Source organism: Takifugu rubripes, chromosome 11 (assembly GCF_901000725.2).
Source record: "Takifugu rubripes chromosome 11, fTakRub1.2, whole genome shotgun sequence".
Lineage (NCBI taxonomy): Eukaryota > Metazoa > Chordata > Actinopteri > Tetraodontiformes > Tetraodontidae > Takifugu > Takifugu rubripes.
The window spans coordinates 2,841,113-2,863,603 of record NC_042295.1 but is presented as its reverse complement, the minus strand read 5'-3'; the positions used below and the strand labels follow the sequence as shown (position 1 = coordinate 2,863,603).

Genomic DNA, 22,491 nt, shown 5'->3' with positions numbered 1-22,491 from the left:
TTGCCTTTTATATTTTAGTGGAAGCTACAATGTGAGGGAAAGCCACAACAGGATCAGCACAATATGAAGTTATTCGCCAATTATTCTTTTTAAAAAACAGCTTTTAGTGACCTAAAGTGTTCCTAAATGAAATCCTTTATCCTGTCCTTCTCTTCTTGAATGGATTTTTAAAATTAAAATATTTATGTTTTCTTGCATGTAAACGACTTGGCTCTTAAACAGCAGCAGCATCTAAATGATATCAACTCTCATCAAATAGGAACGACACGCCTGTAGATTGGATTCTGCAATTCCAATCGGATCAAGCAGGCTGAACCTGTTTCGGAACAAGCATGGCTCGGAGGGGTGCGTGATGGAGCCGAACCCGGCTCTCCGTTTCGCTCTATTTTGCTCCGTCTTCTCCCACATTTCCCGGCTGCTCAATCCGCCCTTTCTCTTCCGTGCTGCAATTACATGTCGCTGTTGTATCGCCGTGTTTGCTCAATAAAAGGAAAAAAGGGCGCTCTCTCATGCACTCTAAGCGCGGCTCCGCCCCGTCGTGAACGCGCGCCTTCACCAAGCAGCGGCAGCGGTGCGGACCGGGACCGCGGAGCAATGTGACCAGATCGGGAGTCCATCTGATAACCCTAACCCTCGCTGCTGTGGACAGGACTGGCACGGACATACATGTTCTTGGGAATATATGGGTAAGTAGAGGCGGAACATCCGCGCACCGGCTGAGAGAACCGGGCAGAGCTGGGAATGAGGGTGCAAGCGTGCTGCGTCCAAAGGGTTAAACGATGGGCTTTTGCGATCAATGATGCTTTCTTTTTCGTCCTGCGGGGGTCTCTTCTAAGAAAGGGACCCGCTGAATCGCCCAAACACCCTCCGGGTTTAATGAGCCTTGGGTGCGTGGCCCTGCGCACTGCTCGGTGGAAGGAACGGGTTAACCGCTGCCAAGGAGCGGGATGCGCGGCCACAATTTCTGCTATGTGGGACAAGAATCCGGCAGGTCCCCCCCCCCCCCCCCCCCCCTTTTTGCATCAATCTTCAGTGAAACGCTCGTTTGACTTATTAGTTTAATTCACGCAAAACTGCAAACGAATTTTTAAAGGGGAAAAAAAGTCGCCGACAGTATTTCGATTTTTTTCCCCTTTCTAAGGGCGATTCGGGCCTTCCTGCATTTTTATTCCATCTATTCAAATTTCTCCGTGGGCAGTGGCACATTCCACCGCTCCGTTAGTCTACAGACTAACTGTGGACCCCACAGCTCGGACCCCTGATGTATGGATATGTGGAGAGTTTAGCCAATGCAGAGCTGCAGACGGAGGCTGGGGACGGCTCCGGTGTGCACATCATGCACAGTGGTGCGTGTGCAGGGCAATCAGTGCAATAAGAATACATGCACGTACATATTTACAGGCGTATCTCCCGGTGCACACGCGTCTCTTCTTTGTATTCAGCGTGTTGGATGCTGCAAATGAGGGTTTTGTTCCTTCACATCCGTGAACCTGCTCACCAAACAGCCTCTGGACCCTCCGCATTACCTCACCTGGTTTGCACAAGAGGGATTTAACATATTGTGGCAATTTGCCCGTTTTTTTTTTCCTTCTTTTTTTTGCAAAACACGTTGAAATTGTGGCAGTGATTTTCCCGTGATTGCATTAGTTCAGGTTATTTTACAGAAAGATGCAGCTGTGCTCAGGAATTAAAAAAAAAAGAATGATGGTTGGTTGAGGCTGATCTCCAAAAGATGGAACCCAAACTGTCAAATGGACCCAACTCTAACCCATGTCACACAACCCTCCACGTCTGAGTTAAAGAAGCAGAGCGAAGAGGCCTCCCCCTCCTGGATTTGCCTTCATACATTTCAGAATGTCTCACACTGGCCGCCTGCCTGAAGTTGGCATCCTTGCGCGTCCCCTGTACCTACGGCCCCTTTTCATTATTTTTTCGGGCTCCTGAGGTTTCTGTGAAAGTCCATTTGTGCCATATATCAGCTCCTTGAATGTGAGAGACGGTGGGAGAGGGAAAGAGTTTAGGGAACTTGTTGTCCCCCCCTCCATACAGTTTGGGAGGCGTTGGGATCGGATGATCTGTCCCCGCTCGTGTGTTTGGCTCGTTTGTGGGGGTTTGAATGGCTCTGCCTTTGTTCCCAGCAACTGCTGGGAGTGAGTGCAAGGTAGAAAACTTACTTCTCTTCATCCCTGATTGTTGTTTTACGTGGTGCCATGTGAGTCTGTCTTTTATTCCAGAGATTTGAAATAGACTTTTTATTAAATTTACTTTGTCTAATCCCCACAAAAGCCACTCACGTGAGTCATATTTATGGCTGGATTAATATCTTTTCTTACTATAAATACTTTTTGTTCAGTAAAATCTGATGCTTGTTTGGAATTTCATGAGATTTCCTGCTGCTACATTAGCATTCTGCTTCCAAAACCAGCCTTTTATCCTCACAGATGTTCATTCTGAACGTCGGTGCTTCATAATATCTTTGTGCTTTGATTAAAAAGCCACTGTAAGTGGAAGAATAGAAACCTTTATGTGTAGCAACGTAGTTCCCTGAGGCAGATGATTAAAGCTGTAGCCTCCCTGGAGCAGATCGGCTGTAAATCACTGAAATTATGAATGTAGGTAGTAACTGTGGCTCCCCTGAGTCAGCTGGGTCCAACCTGGGACAGCCCGAAACCATTAAAGGTTGTCTAGAGGCACCATAATGGTCATTTTTGCTGGTGAGATGTTGTAAGTAGGAATTCTGCATTCCAATTTTAGGACAGCGTTTTGGGAACTTTACGTACTTTGACCAACATGGACGATGGAAAAAACTTTGACATGATCTATAACAAACATTTCCGCATCCTCTACACTAAATGCACCTATACATAGAAGCACCGTCAATATCTACACCTCCATGAAGATGCTGCGTTCCCTACTGACTCTTTCCCTCTTTATCTATTTATTTATATGTATCTATTATACATGGAGAATTGGGAGAACATCCTATTCATGAATAAACTGACTGTGATTCAGTCAGTTGCAGGAAGTCATCCAGCAGCAAAGCTTCCCCAAATCATCCAACCACCACCGCGTCTTTCACTTTTAATGTTTTTTTCCTCACTCTCCCATAGATGCCATTTTAGCACCGTCTCTTTCCTTCGGATAAACCAGGGGTGTCCAAACTTTTTGCAAAGAGGGCCAGATTTGATAACGTGAAGATGCCCGGGGGCCAGTAGATCCTTCTGATGTTTTTTTAACCAGAAAAGTTACATGCAAATGTACACTATTATAAAGCAATTTTCATTGTCACAATTCTCTTTATTTTTCAAATGGCAGTGGAACCAAATATAAGCCACTCAGGCAGACGTGAACAACTCTAAAAACACAATTCTGCCTTTAATTCATATCTGGAGAGTCACATAACATTGAACACTGAACTGTATGGATTACCTTAAATTTCCATGAGTTTGATAAATGTAATGCAAAGTTGTCTGTTATCATTCAAGTTTAAAACAAGTAAATTTTGCTCTTGTCTTTTACAAGATCTACAAGAAAGGAGGAATTACATTTTAGTGATTTATTTATTCTGTTAGTGCCAGCGGGCCATAAATAATACATTGTAAGAATGAAGTTGCGGGCCGTATGAAATCTTAACGCGGGCTGTGATTGGCCCCCGGGCCGGACTTTGGACATGCCTGGGATAAACCATGAACACCTGCCTGCAGGTCTGCAGTTGTTGTCCCTGTTTCTTTAGTGGCCTCTTGGCTGAGTGGTCATTGTGCCCTTGGAGTCATTTTGGTAGGCTGGGACTGGGAGGGTTCACCAGTGTTCCCAGTTTACTCCGTCTGTGCGTAACCCAGACTGACTGTTAATGACCCCCCCCCCCCCCCTTCTCATCTGTCCAAATCAGCTTGATGTGTTGCTTTTAAGGACTTTTAATCTGCTTCATTTGAGTGTGGCAATGCTCCAAAGATGCTCTTCACCAAAGTTTGCTCGTGGTTTAGTGGACATTTGCTTTTGTTGACACAGGGCGAGGACGGCGTAGTGTCCTTAAAAGGAAATCTTTGCCAATATTACATTTTAATGCGATGTAAAAATTATGAAATATGAAAGGAAGCAGGAATGGGAAAAGCACTGTTCATACTTAATCTTATAATAATTGATTTGTGAAGCATTAATAAACTTTCAGACAATATCATAAGCAGTCAAAAGCTAATATCAGTTGGTAAATTATAGCATAAATATTTATCTACAGGGTTTAAAACATGTAATGTGATATTCGCTCATCACTTCATAATAAACTCATTATTAACTTATCTTCCAATGAGATGGGTAATTTATTTTCCTTTCAGTATTATTTCCAATGACATTGGAGCACAAATAGGCTGAAAGAATTATCTTTGGAGCTCCTATTTCAGAGGAAATCAGTGATTATTTGTAGTTATTTGTAATATCTAATAACTTCTGAGGACAAAGCACTTTTGTTTGGCAGAAATCTGCCGTTATAAACCGCATTGGTCAGTGTTCGCTGTGTATAAGCAGCCTCTTTTGTGAGCCAACTGGGTGGCTCAAACAGCCGAACATCGCTTGTGTGTTTGTTTGGGTGGCAGAGGTCATTCCTCCTGGAACGCTGCAGCAGGACCTTAATCTAATGTGATTTGCGGAAGCACGCCTTCAGTGTTTAAAGCGGAATTCTGTTGTAATTGAATTTGCACGTTTCTCCATGAACAGTTTTGGAGCTGGAATACTCAAATGTCTTTTTCTTCTGGGTCAAAAGTGTGACTATTTGTATGACACGCATAACCAGCGCACTCACACACACACACACACACACACACACACACACACACACCTGCAGGAGATAGCTATATGTTAATTTACTGTATTTTTCAGAAATAGTCACAAATCGAGTTACTCTGTAGTCATTTCCTGTTTCCACGTGGGACAGCTCGGGCCTTGACATCCAAGTAGATGTTCCTTACGACGCGTGCCGGACGGTACCACCCACCTGAGCATTGTTGCAGACCCTGGATGTACCCTGATGGCTGGCCTCTTCCAGCAGGGCAAGGCACCCTGCCACAAATCAAAAATGGTTTACGGAGCACAACGGCGACCTTTATGTGTTGACTTGGCCTCCAAATTCCACAGATCTCAATCTGGTGGTGCATGTGTGGGATGTGCTGATCTCTGGTGGTTGCCTCTCACAGCTAAAGTGGGGTACGCCTATGACGATAATTGGGCTGATTTTTGCCCATTATCTTACATCCTATGAGATTATCCTGCGGCTGACGATCATAAATTCTAAACTTGTTCAATATTTATCACCTGTGGCGGGAATGATTCCACCACTGAGGTGTTATATGGATGACAGTGTTCATTGAAAACCAAAAGCCAGGACCCTGCCTTGTCCAGTGGGCCCGTTCTGAGCTGGACTCTCTAAAAGAGAAAAAAAAGGTGTCTTGTGCTACTGTGCTGGACCTCAATAAGCTCCCGACTTCCAAAAACCCTCCAAGCCAAAGAAGAGAACATCTTTGCTTTGGAGGCTTATCGGGAAGATGTTGGCATCCAGGTCAATCAATCAATTACTTTTTATTTATATAGCGTCTTTTACAGTCAAAATTGTTTCTAGGCGCTTTCCAGAATCCCAGGGCCTGACCCCCAACAAGCAACAGTGGCAAGGAAAAACTCCCCTTTAACAGGAAGAAACCTTGAGCAGGACCAGGCTCATGTAGGGGGACCCTCCTGCTGATGGGGGGCTGGGTAGAGAGAGAGGAGAAGGGGGAGGACAGGTAGAGGAGAGGAGAGGTAGAGGAGAGAATCCTCCTCAATGGTCCTCAATGATAAAATGGAAACAGGAGAGGGGACTGAGCATGCACGACTGAATTACTGTTTTGGAGGACAAATGTAGAGTTTTGTACTTTCCCTGAAAAACTCTTTACAAAGTATTACCTCTCTCTGTCAACAGCTTCTTCTCCATTATCGTGAGAACCTTCTAGCTGGTCATCAGGGCAGATAAAAAACATACAAAAGGCTTTTGTATGTTGGCCCAATTTGAGTCTGGATGGGAAAACTTGAACATTTCCTGTAAACCTTCAACACTCCCACCTTGAGAGACATTCGAACATCTCCGTCCAATATTTCTTTGATCAAGAAAACTACAAAGAAACTCCGACTAACATAACAAATAGTAGGAAACCCATCAGTGGAGGAACTGGCAATGTTAAGGATCGTGTTTAAGGTTCTGTTACTCATTTATTAAGCCCTGAATGGACTTGGGCTAAGTTACATTGCTGACTCTTTTGTTAGGATTGATCCCACTACAACTCTGCGATCCTGTTTGGTTAATTTGAGGTTCTTAAATTACACCCAAAGCTTTGGAATAAACTCTGCAGACGTCAGAACAAGTTAAAAAACCTTTTCTTTAGCTTCTAACTGGTTCTAGCTTATCTCTGCATGGCACCGCGCCTAATTTAAAACGATGGACACGATTTTTATACATATTTAAATGGTTTTATCCGACCATAACATCTGTTTTTGGGCTGTATTTTAACAGCTATGTTGAAAATTTTAAATTCTTTTCATTTCCATTATATATTCAGCATTTTGCTGCCTGTTTGTGTAGGTTATCATAAGCTGGTGTATAAATAAGTGGTTAGAAAAGGAAAATGTCATTCAATATGTAAATATTGTACATTATTATGCTGCAACAAAGCATTATTGGATTTGCTTAACGTGTTGGAAACTGTGAGGAGCTTTTGTGTGTTCATGCTCTTCTCTGCCTGTTGCCAAGGCGGGTGTGATGGGGTCGTAGCATTCCGCTCTCGCTATTAATTATACCAGGCTGCAGACTTAGACACATGCACGCACGTGCACACAAACACACACTTGTACTTGTGAGGTCTCTCATTGACATAATGCATTCCCCAGTCCCCAACACCTAACTCTAACTCTTACAGTTAAATACTTCCCCCAGTCCTCCCCTAACCTTAGTTTAATCCCAATTTTATTCTTAATTAAAGTCCTAACCCCCCCAACAGGAACTGCACTATTCAAAATATCCTTCATCTCCTCAATATATAGATTTTTACACCTTTTTTTTCACGGTAACTCTGAAGCTCATAAGTAAGAATTGACTTTTTCTAAGATTAGGGTGATGAAGTGAGCCTTACATACTTAATGATTGAATTCTCTATAGATGATAATTTCACTTTTAATATGCAGGACTAGATTCTGGAAAGCTAAAGAAAAACAATCCTCCTATGTGTTTATGGAGCCCAATTTCACATAGGTTGATTGATGGAACTGCATTTAATGCATCGCAAATGAGTAAAATAATCCATCTTACTGATGTAAATATGGCAGCGTGGTTTCATACGGCCTTAATGGAAGGTTGGAATGAAGAGAGCCGCTGATGCCTGTTAGCCTCTCACAACTTGTCAGTCGGGCTTCAGCAAACACCTCTGAATAATTTATGTCCATCTTGTCCTGCGCACGAGATGGAGAAAGTTATTGTGATTCTGCTCCTTGCTGCATTTTTTTTGCTCACTGATTCTATGTGTTCTTTTGGTTTAGGATGGAACGATGATGGAATGGATGTGAACATGAGAAAGAGGGGAGGCAGACCAGCGTCTCCCTTCAGCCTTTTCCTTCTGCTGCCATTGCTTCTCTTCAAGCTGCCGTCCTGCTTTGGACAGGGTTCCTTGGAGCGTCCGAAGGATGACCCTCACTTCAGCTTCACTCAGGCCGTCTACCATGCTACCATTTATGAAAATTCTGCAGCACGGACTTATGCCAAGAGTAAAGTTAAAATGGGCATCCACCTGGGACAGAGTTCATGGGACATTCGCTACAGAATATCCACCGGAGACGATGAAGGGTTTTTTAAAGCAGAGGAGTACATTCTGGGTGACTTTTGCTTCTTGCGCATAAGGACTAAAGGCGGGAATGCTGCTATGCTGAACCGGGAGATTCAGGATAATTATGTGCTGATGGTGAAAGCGTCTGTGAAGGGAGAGGCCCTCCTAGAGACCTGGACAAAAGTCAACATCCAGGTTTTGGATATGAATGACCTTCGACCTTTGTTCTCCCCTACCACCTACTCTGTCACCATCATGGAGAGCACCCCTCTGAGGACTAGCATAGCACAAGTCACTGCTACAGATGCAGACATTGGCTCTAATGGGGAATTTTATTATTTTTTCAAGAACAAAATAGATTTGTTTGCCGTGCATCCAACCAGCGGAGTAGTTTTGCTCAGTGGGAAGCTCGACGTCAGTGAACGTCACCAGTATGACTTGGAAATCTTGGCAGTGGACCGTGGCATGAAGCTGTACGGAAATAACGGAGTCAGTAGCACAGCCAAGCTCATTGTCCATGTAGAACGTGTGAATGAGCATGCCCCAATAATCAGTGTGGTCAACAGTAGCCCCTGGTCGCATGCCAAGAGCCCCATATACGCCGTGGTAACCGTTGAAGACCCCGATGAAGGCCTGAATGGAGAGGTAGATTCAGTGGTCATTGTGGGAGGAGATCTGGCAGACAGCTTTTTTGTGGAAAGATCCGAAGAAAATGATTTTTTCCTGAGGGCCACTGAGCCACTGAATTGGGAAACTCACCCTCATGGCTGTAACCTGACCTTGCAGGCTGCTGACAAGGGAACCCCACAGAAAACTTCCGTCAAGGTTGTCAAAATCATGGACAAGACGCGATCAAAGGTAGCAGCCATGTTTGAAAAAGAAGTGTATAATATCACTCTGAATGAATTTTCACCTCCAGGAACAGTCGTACGTGCTGTAAAAATCAAGCCAGAGTTTAATTACGTAGAATATAGACTGACGTCTTCGGCGGATTCCGTCTTTTTTAGGATAAACGCTGGAACGGGTGTGATCTCCACCACTCAGTGGTTTACTCAGGTCAGCCAAAGTGTTTTTAATCTTGAGGTACAAGAGCTGAATAGTGAGCTGAAAGTTAAAGTGAAGGTTGTGGTTCAGGACGCTAACGACAACACGCCAACCTTTCATCAGTCCTCTTATGAGATACTGGTCAATGAAAGCGTTCCAGTCGGAACCAGTGTCTTAACGGTCTCCGCCCAGGACGGGGATACAGGTGAAAACGGGTACATAACTTACAGCATATCCAGTCTTCAGTCCCTACCCTTCAAAATCAACCAGTTTTCGGGTGTCATCACCACCACGGAGCAGCTGGATTTTGACTTCTCGTTCGACAGCTTTGTGTTTGTGGTCAGAGCGTCCGATTGGGGGTCGCCGTACAGGCGGGAGAGCGAAGTTTATGTGACGATCCACGTGAAGAACGTTAACGACAACCAGCCACTGTTTGAAAAGACGGCATGCCATGGAGTCATTTCCAGAGATTTACCAGTGGATGAAGTAATTACCACAGTGTCAGCGATTGATATCGATGAGCTGGCCCTGGTAAAATATAAAATAGTTTCCGGGAACAAACTGGGATTGTTCAACCTCAACCCTGATTCTGGTGTCCTCTCGCTGCAGCATTCTCTTGCCCCGGCAATTTCAAGTAAAGTTTTCAGTCTCAAAATAATCGCTACTGATGGGGAGAACCTCTCCGAGCCCATGTATGTCAACATCTCGGTCGTTGAAGGAAAGTCTCTTCCCAAAAATATCAACTGCAGAGAAACAAACGTGGCCCAGAGGTTAGCCGAAAAGCTACTGAAAAAGTCAAAAAGCAGCACCGCACCCAAAACCGAGGAAGGTTTTATCGATATTTTCTCTGTCAATCGACAAACACCTCAGTTCAGCAAAGCTTTTCCCACAGATATTGCGGTCCGGGAAGACCTAGCGGCTGGCTCGAGTGTTTTCCAAGTGAGCGCCTATGATGGCGACACTGGGTTCAACGGTCAGATTCTGTACTCTATTTCAGACGGCAACATTGACAACTGCTTTACCATTGACATGGACACCGGTCTCATCAGCGTTCTCCTGCCCCTCGACAGAGAAAAAATGGACCACTATCTCCTCAACCTTACAATCTTTGATCTGGGCCGGCCGCCAAAATCTGCTTGGCATTTGCTCACTGTCTTCATAGAGGACACCAATGATAATGCACCCCAGTTTCTTCAAGAGGGAGGATATATGATCGTCATACCTGAAAACACAGCTATAGGCACCGACGTCATCCAGGTCGGGGCTACCGACAGGGATGCTGGACCCAATGGGGAAATTGTCTACTCTATTTTGACTCCCGCCACAAACTTTGGAATCAATTCCACCAACGGGGTCGTTTACGTCGCTGGGCAGCTTGACAGAGAGCTTGTTTCTGTCTTTTATCTTAAGATCGAGGCCCGGGACAAGGCAGAGCAAGGGAACCAAAGGTTTTCTGTGACTACTCTAAAAGTCATATTGGAAGATGTGAACGACTGCCCACCAGCTTTCATTCCAAGTGCTTACAAAACCCGGGCTCTGGAGGATCTCCCCGTTGGAACTGTTTTGGCCTGGTTAGAAACACAGGATCCAGATTTGGGTTCGGGGGGCCAGGTCCAGTACTCCCTAGCCAATGACTACAACGGGTGGTTTGAGGTGGACAGGACCAGCGGAGCCATTCGGCTGATGAAGGAACTGGATTACGAGACCCAACAGTTCTACAACCTCTCTGTGAAGGCCAAGGACAGGGGGAAGCCCGTTTCGCTTCTTTCCGTCACCAGTGTGGAGATCGAGGTTGTCGATGTCAACGAAAATCTTTACGCTCCGTACTTTTCTCAATTTGCCTTAAAAGCAACAGTTAAAGAGAACGCCAGGATTGGAACTACCCTACTCCAAGTCACTGCTAATGACGACGACGCCAGCCGAGATGGGGAGATCCAGTACTCCATTCGTGACGGGAGTGGACTTGGGCGATTTGCGATTAATGAGGAGACGGGTAGGCTGGTTTTAGCTTTCTTTATCTGCATCGACCGTCAGAGTGACAATGAATCACATCACACAAAAGTCTTTGCACAAAAGATCTCAGAAAGCTATAAAAACAACAAACGCTTTTGCTTATGTACAATGTCGCAGAGGTTCTCAACTGGTGGGTCGTGACCCAAAAGTGGGACGCAGACCCTTTCTGGAGGGGTCGCAGACAGCTGGTTGAAAATGTAAATAATGTTTAATGCAAATCTGAAGTTTGACATTTGTTCTGTTTTGAAAAAAATATTAAATGAGCACCTACCCGGGCACTAGGTGCTATTTCATTGACTCTCACTCCGAGCTGGTGCTGCTAGGCGGTGAGAAGAATATGTGTAACTGTGATGCGGGATATTTAAATCATGGATTTTCCTTCATTGAGGATAATAAGGGACAGAATCCCCAAAAGTGAGAGTAGTGAGGCAGACTAGTGAGGCAGATGGTGCTGCTTTGGCTAAAGTCATTGAGTTGTTGCTCGAGTGACCTTAAAATTGTTGCTATGATACGAGGCCCTGGACTTCTGCCTGCCCCGAATGTGTCTGAACACTCAGCGCACTGAAAATTACAAGTTAGCATTCACAGCCATTCCTCCAAAGTTACTTTAATTACAGCATTTATTAGAGTGTATTATTGTTGCTGTTGTTATTATAGTTGTGTAAAGATGCAATGTTCCCTAGATAACATTAAACTCTTGCTTTAGAAGTGGACAGTGACAAGTTCCATCCATCTCAATTGAAGTCATCTCTAACTGCTCATTGTCCAATTTGTTGAGTTCAGTTCATCAATGACAATATTCCTCCTCCAGGAGCGTTTAAGTGCCCAAACCTGTCATCAGTGGTGGTTTTGGGGGCAATATTTACACACATGTGAAGCACACAGGTCAGTGTTGGACCATTATTAAATTAGGTCCATCCATGTCCTGAATCACACCGTTTTTTTAATGGAAAATGGAAAGCTTGTTTCTACAGGTAGTTTTTGCTGTGTAGATTGCAATTTTTTTCAAATTATGTTTGGATTAATGTTTTGCTGCCTGCACCCATCCGTGCAAGAGAGGCCAGCCCACACACAAAGCTGGACTTTTGCAGGCTGCATGGACGGCGGAGATTTCTGTCGGCGTGCCAGTAATTATGCTAGGGCATCATTAGTGGTAATTAGGTTTTTTCATTTTCTGCCAGATAGAGCTGCGGCTTCCTCTTTTATGATCTTAATCTGATTTCGGCAACGTGTTAAGAAGATTTTGTTTTTCGGGGAGGAGAAACAGAAATAACATCTGAATTTGTCCTCCTGCAGGGATGATCTACACCACTGATATCCTGGACCGCGAGACCAAAGACTCTTACTGGTTAACTGTGTATGCCACCGATCGTGGCGTGGTTCCCCAGTTTGCCACTATTGAGGTGTTCATCCAGGTGGAGGACGTTAACGACAACGCCCCACTGACCTCAGAGGCCATGTATCAATGCACGGTGCACGAGAACTCCCCAGACGGGGTTTCAGTGATCCAGATCCAGGCCCAGGACCCCGACGACACGGCTCTTTCCTCTGATAAGCTCAGCTACCACATCATCAGTGGAAACCCACAAAACCTTTTCACCATCAACACCAACACTGGTGAGGACTGAATGTGTGTTGGTGGGGGTCATGTTTCAGATTAATACAGCAAAATGACTAAAATAGAAAATATCAGTGTTGGTGCTTAAAATCAAAATGACTTTATATCTCTGTGATGAGGAGCTGACTTGTTCAGACTACTCACAGCAGCATTGATCAGCATTAATCAAGGTTAACAGGCTAAAATTAATACAAAGATTTTTAACACTAATATAGAGTATATTATATACACCTTTATGATTGAAATGAATGTCTGACCCAAACATCTGCTGGGCTTATAGATAATAGCTGGTTGACACAATGTAAATCTTTCTATCTGAGCCTTTTTTCATGATCAGTTAAAATAAAACAGTAATTCCATCTGCTGTCAACAGATGACGAGCAGAATTGTTGTACTAAATAAAAGTTCAAAAGATACATTTACAAAGAGGTCAACCTCCAAAAAGCAGTTATATTTTGCTGACACGCTGTATCACTTCTGCGCCTTTGAGTTTTCGCTTCAGCTATAATTTCACTTTGTTGTCCTCATTATATATTCACAAAGATGTACGAGCAAACAGATCTCTCACTCTTTCATTCCTCCCGCACTTGTAACATTTGCAATTGCTTTGAATCATTTATTTCACCAGCGTGGCTGCGCATTTGTGTGTATCGTCTGGGCGCAAACATTTTCCTCTGCTCTTCTTGTCAGGTCTGATCACCACCACTTCAAGGAAACTAGATCGAGAACAACAAGCAGAGCACAATTTAGAGGTGAGCGTGTGTACGGGACACGAGTATCACGTTGTGAGCCCGTCCTGGGTTTTCCCATTTATAGTAATGAGGAACGTGATCCCAGAGCTGGACTAGCTTGAGAGCTGGTGATCCAGAGGGATCCAAAAGACAGCTGACTAAAATCAGAAGAAAATGTCCTCTGAGCGAGTTTCTACTTGGGCCGAGCTGAGAGAGAAGAAGGTGAAGAGAGGAGACAGAGAGGCAGACAGCAATGAAGGTGTTGCCAAGCACAGAGCAGAGGAGGGTGTAGGAAGCGAAGCAACATCTGTGGCAGCGAGGATGAATATGTCTGCAGAGAGCTGGAGCCGAACATCGGTTGTCTCATTCACATAGCTGGCTTTTAAAGCGCTTGGAATCGAATCAGGATTTATCAGCGTTTGTACGGAAATACATTAAAATGCTGTCATAGTTACTGTTTTCAAACACAGGAAATACAGCTTTAGTAAATGTTTACTGTGGAGCATAATGATGCATTATAAATCCCTCAAACGATGGGATTGTCCGTAAAATGTTGCTTTACAAAAACTGTATGTCAAAAATAAGAAGGAAATTACTGTTGGTCAATAAAAATATAAACTATAAAATGATTTTACTGTCCAACCCTCTCAAGAACCCTCAATTCTGGAGACAAAACATGTGCTTAATTCACATATGTGGTCCATTACATAAAGCTTAATGTGTACTAAACCCTGTTAATTAGGTGTAGGTAATTAATCCTCCTTGGCCCCTGCAGGTCATGGTTTCAGACAGCGGCCCCAGTCCCAAACACAGCGTGGTGTGGGTGACAGTCCGGGTCCTGGACGAAAACGACAACAAGCCCATATTTCCCGAAAAGATCTACCAGGTCAAACTTCCAGAGAGGGAGCGCAGAAAGAAGGGAGAGCCCATCTACCGCGTCTTTGCCTACGACCGCGACGAGGGGCCCAACAGCGATCTCTCCTACAGCATTGTAGACGGCAACGAGGACACAAAGTTCTTCATTGATCCTAAGACGGCGGTTTTGTCGTCGCGGAAGGCCTTCGCTGCCGGCAGCTACAACATTCTGACTGTGGGTGACCTTTGACCCGGCAATACCACTTTGTGTTTCGAGTCTGATATGTGACCTCTCTAATCATCCTCCTGACATCTTAATAATGACGTGATTTACGAGTTATTTATTTGTTTATGGTGTGATGGACGAGTAAATAACCACTAAAAGGAAGTAAAGGGAGTGCAGCTCATTGGAGTGGAGCAAGAATCAAATTGTTTTCACTTTAAAACATTTATTTACCGATTTATTTCAGTTTTAAGAATATCTTGGAGTTTAGCGACACTCCACTCGTGATTCCAGGTCAGAGTTACTGTTTCCGAACCTTTTTTTTCCTGAGCTGACGTCTTGCAATCCCACCTTTGCTCGTCCCAGATCAAGGCGACGGACAACGGCCGTCCCCAGAAGTCCTCCACGGCTCGCCTGCACATCGAATGGATCCGCCGGCCTCTGGCGGCGCCGCCGCTCCAGTTTGATCAGCCTTTCTACAACTTCACAGTCATGGAAAATGACAAAGTGTCAGAGATCGTGGGCGTGGTGTCCCTGCAGCAGAGCTCCACCACCGTCTGGTTTGACATTACAGGTGAGAGGAGCCGGGGGGGGCGATCAAGGGTTAGGTCGTTGGGCTCTCAGCCTTTCCTGTTGGCTCCGTCTCTTCTGTCTCCTCATCACACCTTTTGTGTGAAGAAAGAAGAAAACTTCCCCCCAAATTTATCCCAAGTATCTGTTTTATGACTTTTATCTCACCTTGGAGCAGGTTTTGACCATCTGAGCTTATTTGTTTGTTTCCTAATCCACTTTTCTTACTAACAATCCTTCTCTCTGCTCTTCCTGTCTTACTTTTACCCCCTTTCTCTCCTCAATGCTTCATTCTGGAAAGGCCCCATGTCTTTCCATGAGATCTTCTATATTGTGCAGAGCACTTGTGGCAGGAACTGTTCTTCAGAAGGTATCGACTCCAGATTTTAACCACTTTTTGCCGCCGACTGCTCTTCTCTTTCTCATCTGTTCACTTTCTGTTCGGTGTCTTTTGAATGTGTGTGTTTATTCATTTTAACTTAACGCTCACATTTGGAGTCCAACCACTTCATGGGGCCAAACATTTGGCCACATCATCTCTGATTAATTTGCTAATAAAGACTTGTGGTGGAAAATTCTTTAATATTTTTGCTGTGTGCCTTATCAAAAGTTTTAAATCAGTTCTTAAGTCCGAGCTTTATAACCTCTCCTGTGGTCGCCACCAAAGAAGGTCTTTGTCTGACCTTTAAGATGCACCTAGACCATGTTGTGTCCTACTTCTCTCATTAAATTTATGCAAACAAAGCAGTAAATTAGCTTCCAGGGGAGGAATCTTGAGACTCTATTGTGAGTGGCTAATGTGTTAGACCTCCCCCACCCTTTCCCTTTTTGTTCTGCTGAACTGACCCTCATATGTTGTTCCACACACTTATGAATTGTTCGCTGTGGCCTGTGTCTCCAGCTCATGTGTTGCATCGACAACATTCCTGATCCTCGTGACATTTTTGTTTCCAGAACGCAGATTTAAGATTAACACCTTTTCTATCTTTTCTCCTCCTAACTGCCACTTTTTGGACAAGGTGGGAACAGCGACAGTGTCTTTCACGTGGACAAAACCGTGGGGACCATCATTATTGCGAAACCTCTGGACGCTGAGCAGCAGCCGTCCTACAGTCTAACGGTGCAGGCTACAGATGGAACAAAAACCGCTCACACACAGGTACCGCGTTCATTTTGACCCATTCAAATGTTGCCAAGCCTTGATTTGAACCCGTTCACCTCTGTAAGAGACAAGTTCAGTTTGTCATATTCCCTCTTTCTGTTGCAGGTTCATGTCACTGTGTTGGACAACAACGACAACGCTCCCGTCTTCTCCCAGCCGACCTATGACGTCACTGTTTCAGAAGACATTCCTCCCGACGCTGAGGTGGTCCAAGTTGTGGCCTCAGACCGCGATAAGCATCACCAGCTGTCCTACTCCCTGCAGAGCTCCATAGACCCCAGCAGCATGCGCTTCTTCCGCATCCACCCCACTCTGGGCACCATCTACACTCTTCAGAGTTTGGACCACGAAGCCTGCGCCCTGCACATTCTCACAATCACTGTAAGTCTCTAGATAACGTTGTTAACCTGCGGGTTAACTGTATTAAGCGACACTGAAAAGTAACTGATTTGTTTCCTTCCTTTCTTCTTTGGGTTTTATTTACATTGGCTGCAGGTGAAGGATCAAGAGTTCCCATACAGAAAGAACATGGCTCGAGTCTTGGTAGAAGTTAAGGACGTAAATGACCACGTACCTATATTTACCCGCAGTGTGTATGAAGGTTCTGTCTACGAGTCTTCGGCGGTGGGATCGGCTGTAGTCCAAGTTACGGCCTTGGACAAAGACAAGGGCAGAAATGCAGATCTGCAGTACTCAATTGAAGCCGGTAGGGGGCGTTTAAAAGCTTCTTGGAAGTTGTAATATTTTTGCGAACGATCTCAATAATGCGTTTTTTTTTTGTTATCCGACAGGGAACAAAGGAAACACATTCCACATCGAACCAACTCTGGGCATCATCACGGTCTCCCACGACCTGAACTTGTCTAGCATCGGCCATTACGTCCTCACTGTCAGAGCCACCGATCATGGTTCTCCTCCTCTGTCCACCACAACGATGGTTCACATTTCAGTTACCCTCTCTGACAACGCTGCCCCGAAGTTCCCCCAGAAGGAGTACCTGGCTATCATCACGGAGAACGTGGCAGTGGGAACGTCTATCATCACAGTCAGCGCCGTCAGCCAGACAACCCTAACATATGATATCAAGCAGGGTAACGCTGAGGGGGTATTTCGGATAAACCAGTATAGCGGCGTGATGACTACTCGTAAGTCTCTGGATTATGAGAAGACCCCGTCGTACAGCCTCGTAGTCCAAGCCATCAACATGGCTGGAATGGCTTCCAACGCTACTCTAATAATCCAATTGAAGGATGAGAACGATAACCCACCGGTTTTCCAGCAGCTTCACTATCGTGGCAGCATCAGCGAAGCGGCGGCGGTCAACAGCGTGGTGCTGGAGTCCGACGACTCGCCTCTCGTCATCAAAGCGACCGATGCCGACCGTAACGAAAACGCGCTGCTGGTCTATCAAATCGTCGAGGACGTCGCAAAAATGTTCTTCACGGTGGACTCGGGGACAGGCTCCATCAGAACCATCGCCGCCCTAGACCACGAGACGCTGGACACCTTCCACTTTCATGTTTTTGTGAGGGACAGCGGGAGGCCGTCGTTGACGGCCGATGGTCCGGCTGAAGTCACGATACAGGTGATCGACACCAATGACTCGCCGCCGCAGTTCAGCCAGACTTCATACGAAACGGTTCTGCTGCTGCCGACGTATGTAGGAGTGGAGGTTCTGCAGGTTACGGCTACCGATCCAGACAAGGACGTCTCAAAGAATCTCACCTATTCGTTGACCAATGGTGTCTTGGAACACTTTGCCATCAAACCCTTAAGCGGCGTCATCGTGGTCAAGCAAAATAACTTCTCCAGCGAACGCTTCCTCTTCGGCGTGCGAGTTTCGGATGGTAAATTTTCCAACACGGCTTTGGTGAACGTCCTTGTCCGCGAAGCTCTGGACTCCGGACTGAGCTTCAGCCAGAGTCTCTACTCTTCGACGATTCGAGAGAATGAATCAGCTGTTACCCAGGTGGCCGTGGTCAACGCTTTGGGGAACCACGCCAACGAGCCAGTCATGTACGCCTTGTTGAACGGCGGCGTGCGCTTCAAAATCCGCCTCACGTCTGGAGTGATCCAAACCACGGGGATCTCTTTTGACCGGGAAGAGCAAGAGTTCTATGAACTGGTCGTTGAAGCGAGGCGGGAGGACGACCATCTGCATGTGGCCAGGGTTTTGCTTAAAGTCCAGGTGGAGGATGTCAACGATAACGCTCCCGTGTTCGTCGGACTTCCATATTACGCAGCCGTTCAAGTGGACGCGGAGCCGGGAACGGACATTTTTAGGGTCATGGCTATAGATCACGACAAAGGTATTAACGGACACGTGTCCTACTATCTCTTGGATGATCACGGGCACTTTGAGATCAACAAGCTGACCGGAATCCTGAGCCTAAAAAAGGCTTTCGAGTCCGACCTGTCTAACGTGGAGTACCACATGGTCGTCTACGCCAGGGATCACGGCAGCGTCCCGCTGTCCTCCACCACGGAGTTTCCAATCACCGTGGTGAACAAAGCCATGCCGGTCTTTGACAAATCCTTTTATCACATCTCTGTGAATGAAGACGTGGCCGTGCACACGCCCGTCCTCGGCATCAACGCCACGAGTCCGAAAGGCCAAAGCATAATCTACACCATTGTTGACGGGGATCCCTCCCTTCAGTTTGACATTGGCTTTGACACCGGCGTCATCACCGTGGTTCATCCTTTGGATTACGAGAGCGCGGCGCGTTACAATCTGACGGTCAGAGCCACAGACTATCTGACCGGAGCCCGCGCCGAGGTTGACGTGGACGTGGCCGTCAAAGACGTGAACGACAACCAACCTGTCTTCCAGAAGATGGCGTACAGGGTTGTCTTATCTGAAACGGCCATGATCGGAACCCCGGCGCTCCACGTTAGCGCCACCGATAAAGACTCTGACAAGAACAATATCATCCACTACCAGATCTTTTCAGATCACAACAGCACGGACTATTTTCACATCGACAGCAGCAGCGGATTAATCCTCACCGCGCGTCTGTTAGACCACGAGCTGCTCCAGAGGTATGACTTCGTCGTCGTGGCCACCGATAACGGCTTCCCGCCATTAAGTAGCGAAGTATCCGTCACAGTGGTAGTCAGCGACGTCAACGACAACCCACCCGTTTTTAACCAACTTCTCTACGAGGCGTATGTCAACGAATTGGCCCCCAGGGGTCACTTTGTGACATGTGTCCAGGCCTCAGATGCCGACAGCTCCGACTTTGACAAGTTGGAATACACCGTTTTGTCAGGAAATGAAAAACTCATGTTCACGCTCGACAGAAAGTCTGGAATCGTCACCCTGTCCAGCCACTACAAGCAGCGAATGGAGCCGGCTTACAGCCTCAACATATCCGTGTCGGATGGCGTGTTCATGAGCACCGCCCAGGTTCATGTTAAAGTGTCGGAGGGCAACCTTTACGGGCCAGTTTTTGAGCAAAATGTATACGAGGCAGAAGTAAAAGAGAATTCTGCTGTCGGGACTCAGGTGATTCAGGTGAGTGAGTTTTTCCTCATTGGCAACGTCGCCTTCTCTGCAACTAAAACATCTCTTTCTTTTTGTTATACTTCAGGTCAAGGCGACAGATTCAGACCCCGGAGCGTTCGGCCAGATCGTTTACTCCTTCGTGAATGATCTCGGCAGAGAAAAGTTCAGCATGGATGCCTTCGGTCAAATCACCACCGTCGAAAAGCTGGACCGCGAAGATCCGAGCAACAGGGACGTTAGCTTGACCGTATCGGCCCGCGACGCAGGAGGATACGTCTCTTACGCTACCGTCCAGATGACGCTGTTGGACGAAAACGACAACGCGCCGCACTTCTGTGCCACAGAATACAGGGCGTCAGTCAAATCCAGCGTGGCCGAAGGGTTTTTGGTGACGCAGGTCCAAGCTTCCGATCCCGACGACGGCCCCAACGCCAGAATTACATATTCCATCTACAGCGATTCACATGTTCCGGTGATGGACATTTTGGAGATCGATCCAGACAATGGTTGGATCGTGACTAAAGGCAGCTTTGGCCATTTGATCAACTCTGTATTGTATTTTTTTGTCAAGGCTGAGGACGGAGGACACCCAGTCCGCCATTCTCTAGTCTCCGTGTACGTTCATGTCGTTTCTCCAGGTGCATTCATCCCTTCTTTTCTGCAGCATCACTACGAATTCAGCGTCCCAGAGGACACCCCCATAGGCACAGCTGTTGGAGCGGTACACCTCAAAACTCCTCATGGATATGCCTCCTTCTCTTCTGTATTTACCCTGAACAACGGGGCAATGGAGAAATATAACCAAGACGGGGTATTTGTGGTGGAGAAGGACACGGGATTAATTAAGCTCAATAAGCCCTTGGATCACGAGGTGATCAAAGAATACTACTTTAAAGTGACTGCCACCATCCAGCAGACCAAAATAGACTCTGTGGCTTCTGTTGACGTCGAGGTCAAAGTTTTAGATTTGAATGACAACAAGCCAGAGTTTGTGACCGACACTTATGAGGCCACGGTGATGGAGGGAGTGCCCCTTTCTACTAAAATCCTTCAAGTCCAAGCACTTGACGCTGATTCTGGCATCAATGGTCAGGTGAGATACAGTCTCGGGGACTTAATCCGGTCCGAAAGTGACTCAGGAGCTTTGTTCAACACCTTCAGCATCGACAGCAAATCTGGTTGGATCTCCACCCTTAAGGACCTGGACCACGAAAGTGCTTCGTCCTATGTATTCACCGTGGTTGCCTCTGATCTGGGGGATGCGGTGTCCTTTTCCAGCACCACCACTGCAACTGTAGTGGTGACGGACGTCAACGATAATCCGCCGCGGTTCCTGGAGCAGAACTACTTTGGTTCGGTCCAGGAGAGCAGCCCTCCCGGCGAGGTGGTGGCGGCGCTCAACACCAGAGACGACGACAGCTCCGCTGCTAACCGCCAAGTCACCTATCACATCACCGGTGAGCAGCAGTTTGTGGCTAAAGTCATAAAAACATTCAGAGCTTCTTTTTTTTTTTTACCATAATGTAAGTTTGTTATAAAAGTGGTGGAATCCAAAAATATCGGGAGCTGATATTGTGATGAAATTTAAGAGGAATACAGTCTTAAAAATCTTCAAGTTATTTTTTAGGATTTACTTTTAGGTAGATATGGACTTATTCACATATATACATTGTGACTGCAGCTTTCTGTGGCTGCTATATATTAGTGTAGGATAACAATGGAGTGTAAATGAGTGTTGACCTTTACATTCAGGGATTTTTGAAAAAATTAAATAGACACATAAAGTTTATCCTGTTTTATTCTGTAAACAAGTGGTGAAAGCTCAGAGCGTACAGAAGAGCCCAATCATCTGCTAAGGTATTAACACGATTAACCTCCCATTTAGGTTGGACTCAAGAACCTCTTTAAATTCATTATGAAATTTAAGACTTGGCTCTTTGAAATATTGATGTAAACCAAAGGAGACTACACCGAAAAGTCTGATTGCCAGTAATTATTATCTCCTATTATAACTTGGCTTTTAATGGGGATTTGAACCCAGACCTCCTCTACTGGAGTCAGTGGGATTAACCACAGACCAGCTACACTATCAGGAGTTACAAGTACTGATTCTAATACGACATACTGCTGTTTAAACGTGTAGCAGTACAACAGCCTACCCTACAGTCTTTGGTGTTGTATTTCTTTTACTGGTCCTTTATTCAACTTTCCTGTTATTTAGGTGGGAACTACCGTGGATCTTTCGCGCTAGGGTTGGTTCAAGGTGAATGGAAACTGTATGTGAAGTGGCCCCTGGACAGGGAGGAACACAGCCTTTACATTATCAACGTCACTGCGAGTGATGGCCTCTTTGTTTGCCATACAACGGTACAAGTGACAGTGGTGGACACCAATGACAACAGCCCCGTCTGTGACAAGGTCAGGACTTTAAAAAGCCATTTTAAGACAACAAAGGTGTTAAAATGAGTAGAAAATGGGAGTTTTATCACGAGAAGCCATTCTCATATACATACCGCTCAGTATTATGATCCCCACTCGTGCATGCATTAGAGACACATAATCATAGTCAGATACAGTGTGGACATTTTGGCTTGTTTGAACAATTTTGGGATTATTTGAGGGTTAAGACTTAAAGTTAGTAAGTAAAGTAAGACTTTAAAGTTGGGGTTAGAATTGGGTTTGGGTCATGTTTTGGGTCAGGGGGGTTAGTTTGGATGGTTAAAGTAAGGGGCTGGGGAATGCAATAGATGTCCTTGCAAAGATATAAGAACAAGTGTGTGTGTGTGTGTGTGTGCAGGTTTTTTTCTGTACCAAATTAACTGATTGGGTGTTTCTGCCTGTGCACAGGAAAAATACACAATTTTACCATCATTAGACAGATTTATTTATTTATTTGCTTATTAACTGCTGTTTTCATGAAAGTTATGTCATA

The 22,491-nt window shown here is 45.6% G+C and overlaps 1 protein-coding gene across 4 annotated transcripts in view; it reads left to right on the top strand.

Annotated features, from left to right (window-relative positions):
* Positions 1–333: 333 nt before the first annotated feature.
* Positions 334–22,491, top strand: part of fat3a (FAT atypical cadherin 3a) — a 42,344-nt gene continuing 20,186 nt past the window's right edge. For 2 of the 4 annotated variants that reach the window (XM_029843785.1, XM_029843783.1), the window contains exons 1-13: positions 334–686; positions 7,552–10,872; positions 12,189–12,509; positions 13,201–13,262; positions 14,017–14,331; positions 14,686–14,893; positions 15,191–15,259; positions 15,909–16,048; positions 16,157–16,432; positions 16,547–16,757; positions 16,843–19,568; positions 19,645–21,016; positions 21,781–21,977. In XM_029843785.1, the coding sequence (XP_029699645.1) occupies positions 683–686; positions 7,552–10,872; positions 12,189–12,509; positions 13,201–13,262; positions 14,017–14,331; positions 14,686–14,893; positions 15,191–15,259; positions 15,909–16,048; positions 16,157–16,432; positions 16,547–16,757; positions 16,843–19,568; positions 19,645–21,016; positions 21,781–21,977 (9,222 nt within the window). In that variant the 5' untranslated portion in view covers positions 334–682. The remainder of the gene's footprint in view (positions 687–7,551; positions 10,873–12,188; positions 12,510–13,200; positions 13,263–14,016; positions 14,332–14,685; positions 14,894–15,190; positions 15,260–15,908; positions 16,049–16,156; positions 16,433–16,546; positions 16,758–16,842; positions 19,569–19,644; positions 21,017–21,780; positions 21,978–22,491) is intronic. The other 2 variants (XM_029843786.1, XM_011608209.2) reach the window with 1 other exon arrangement.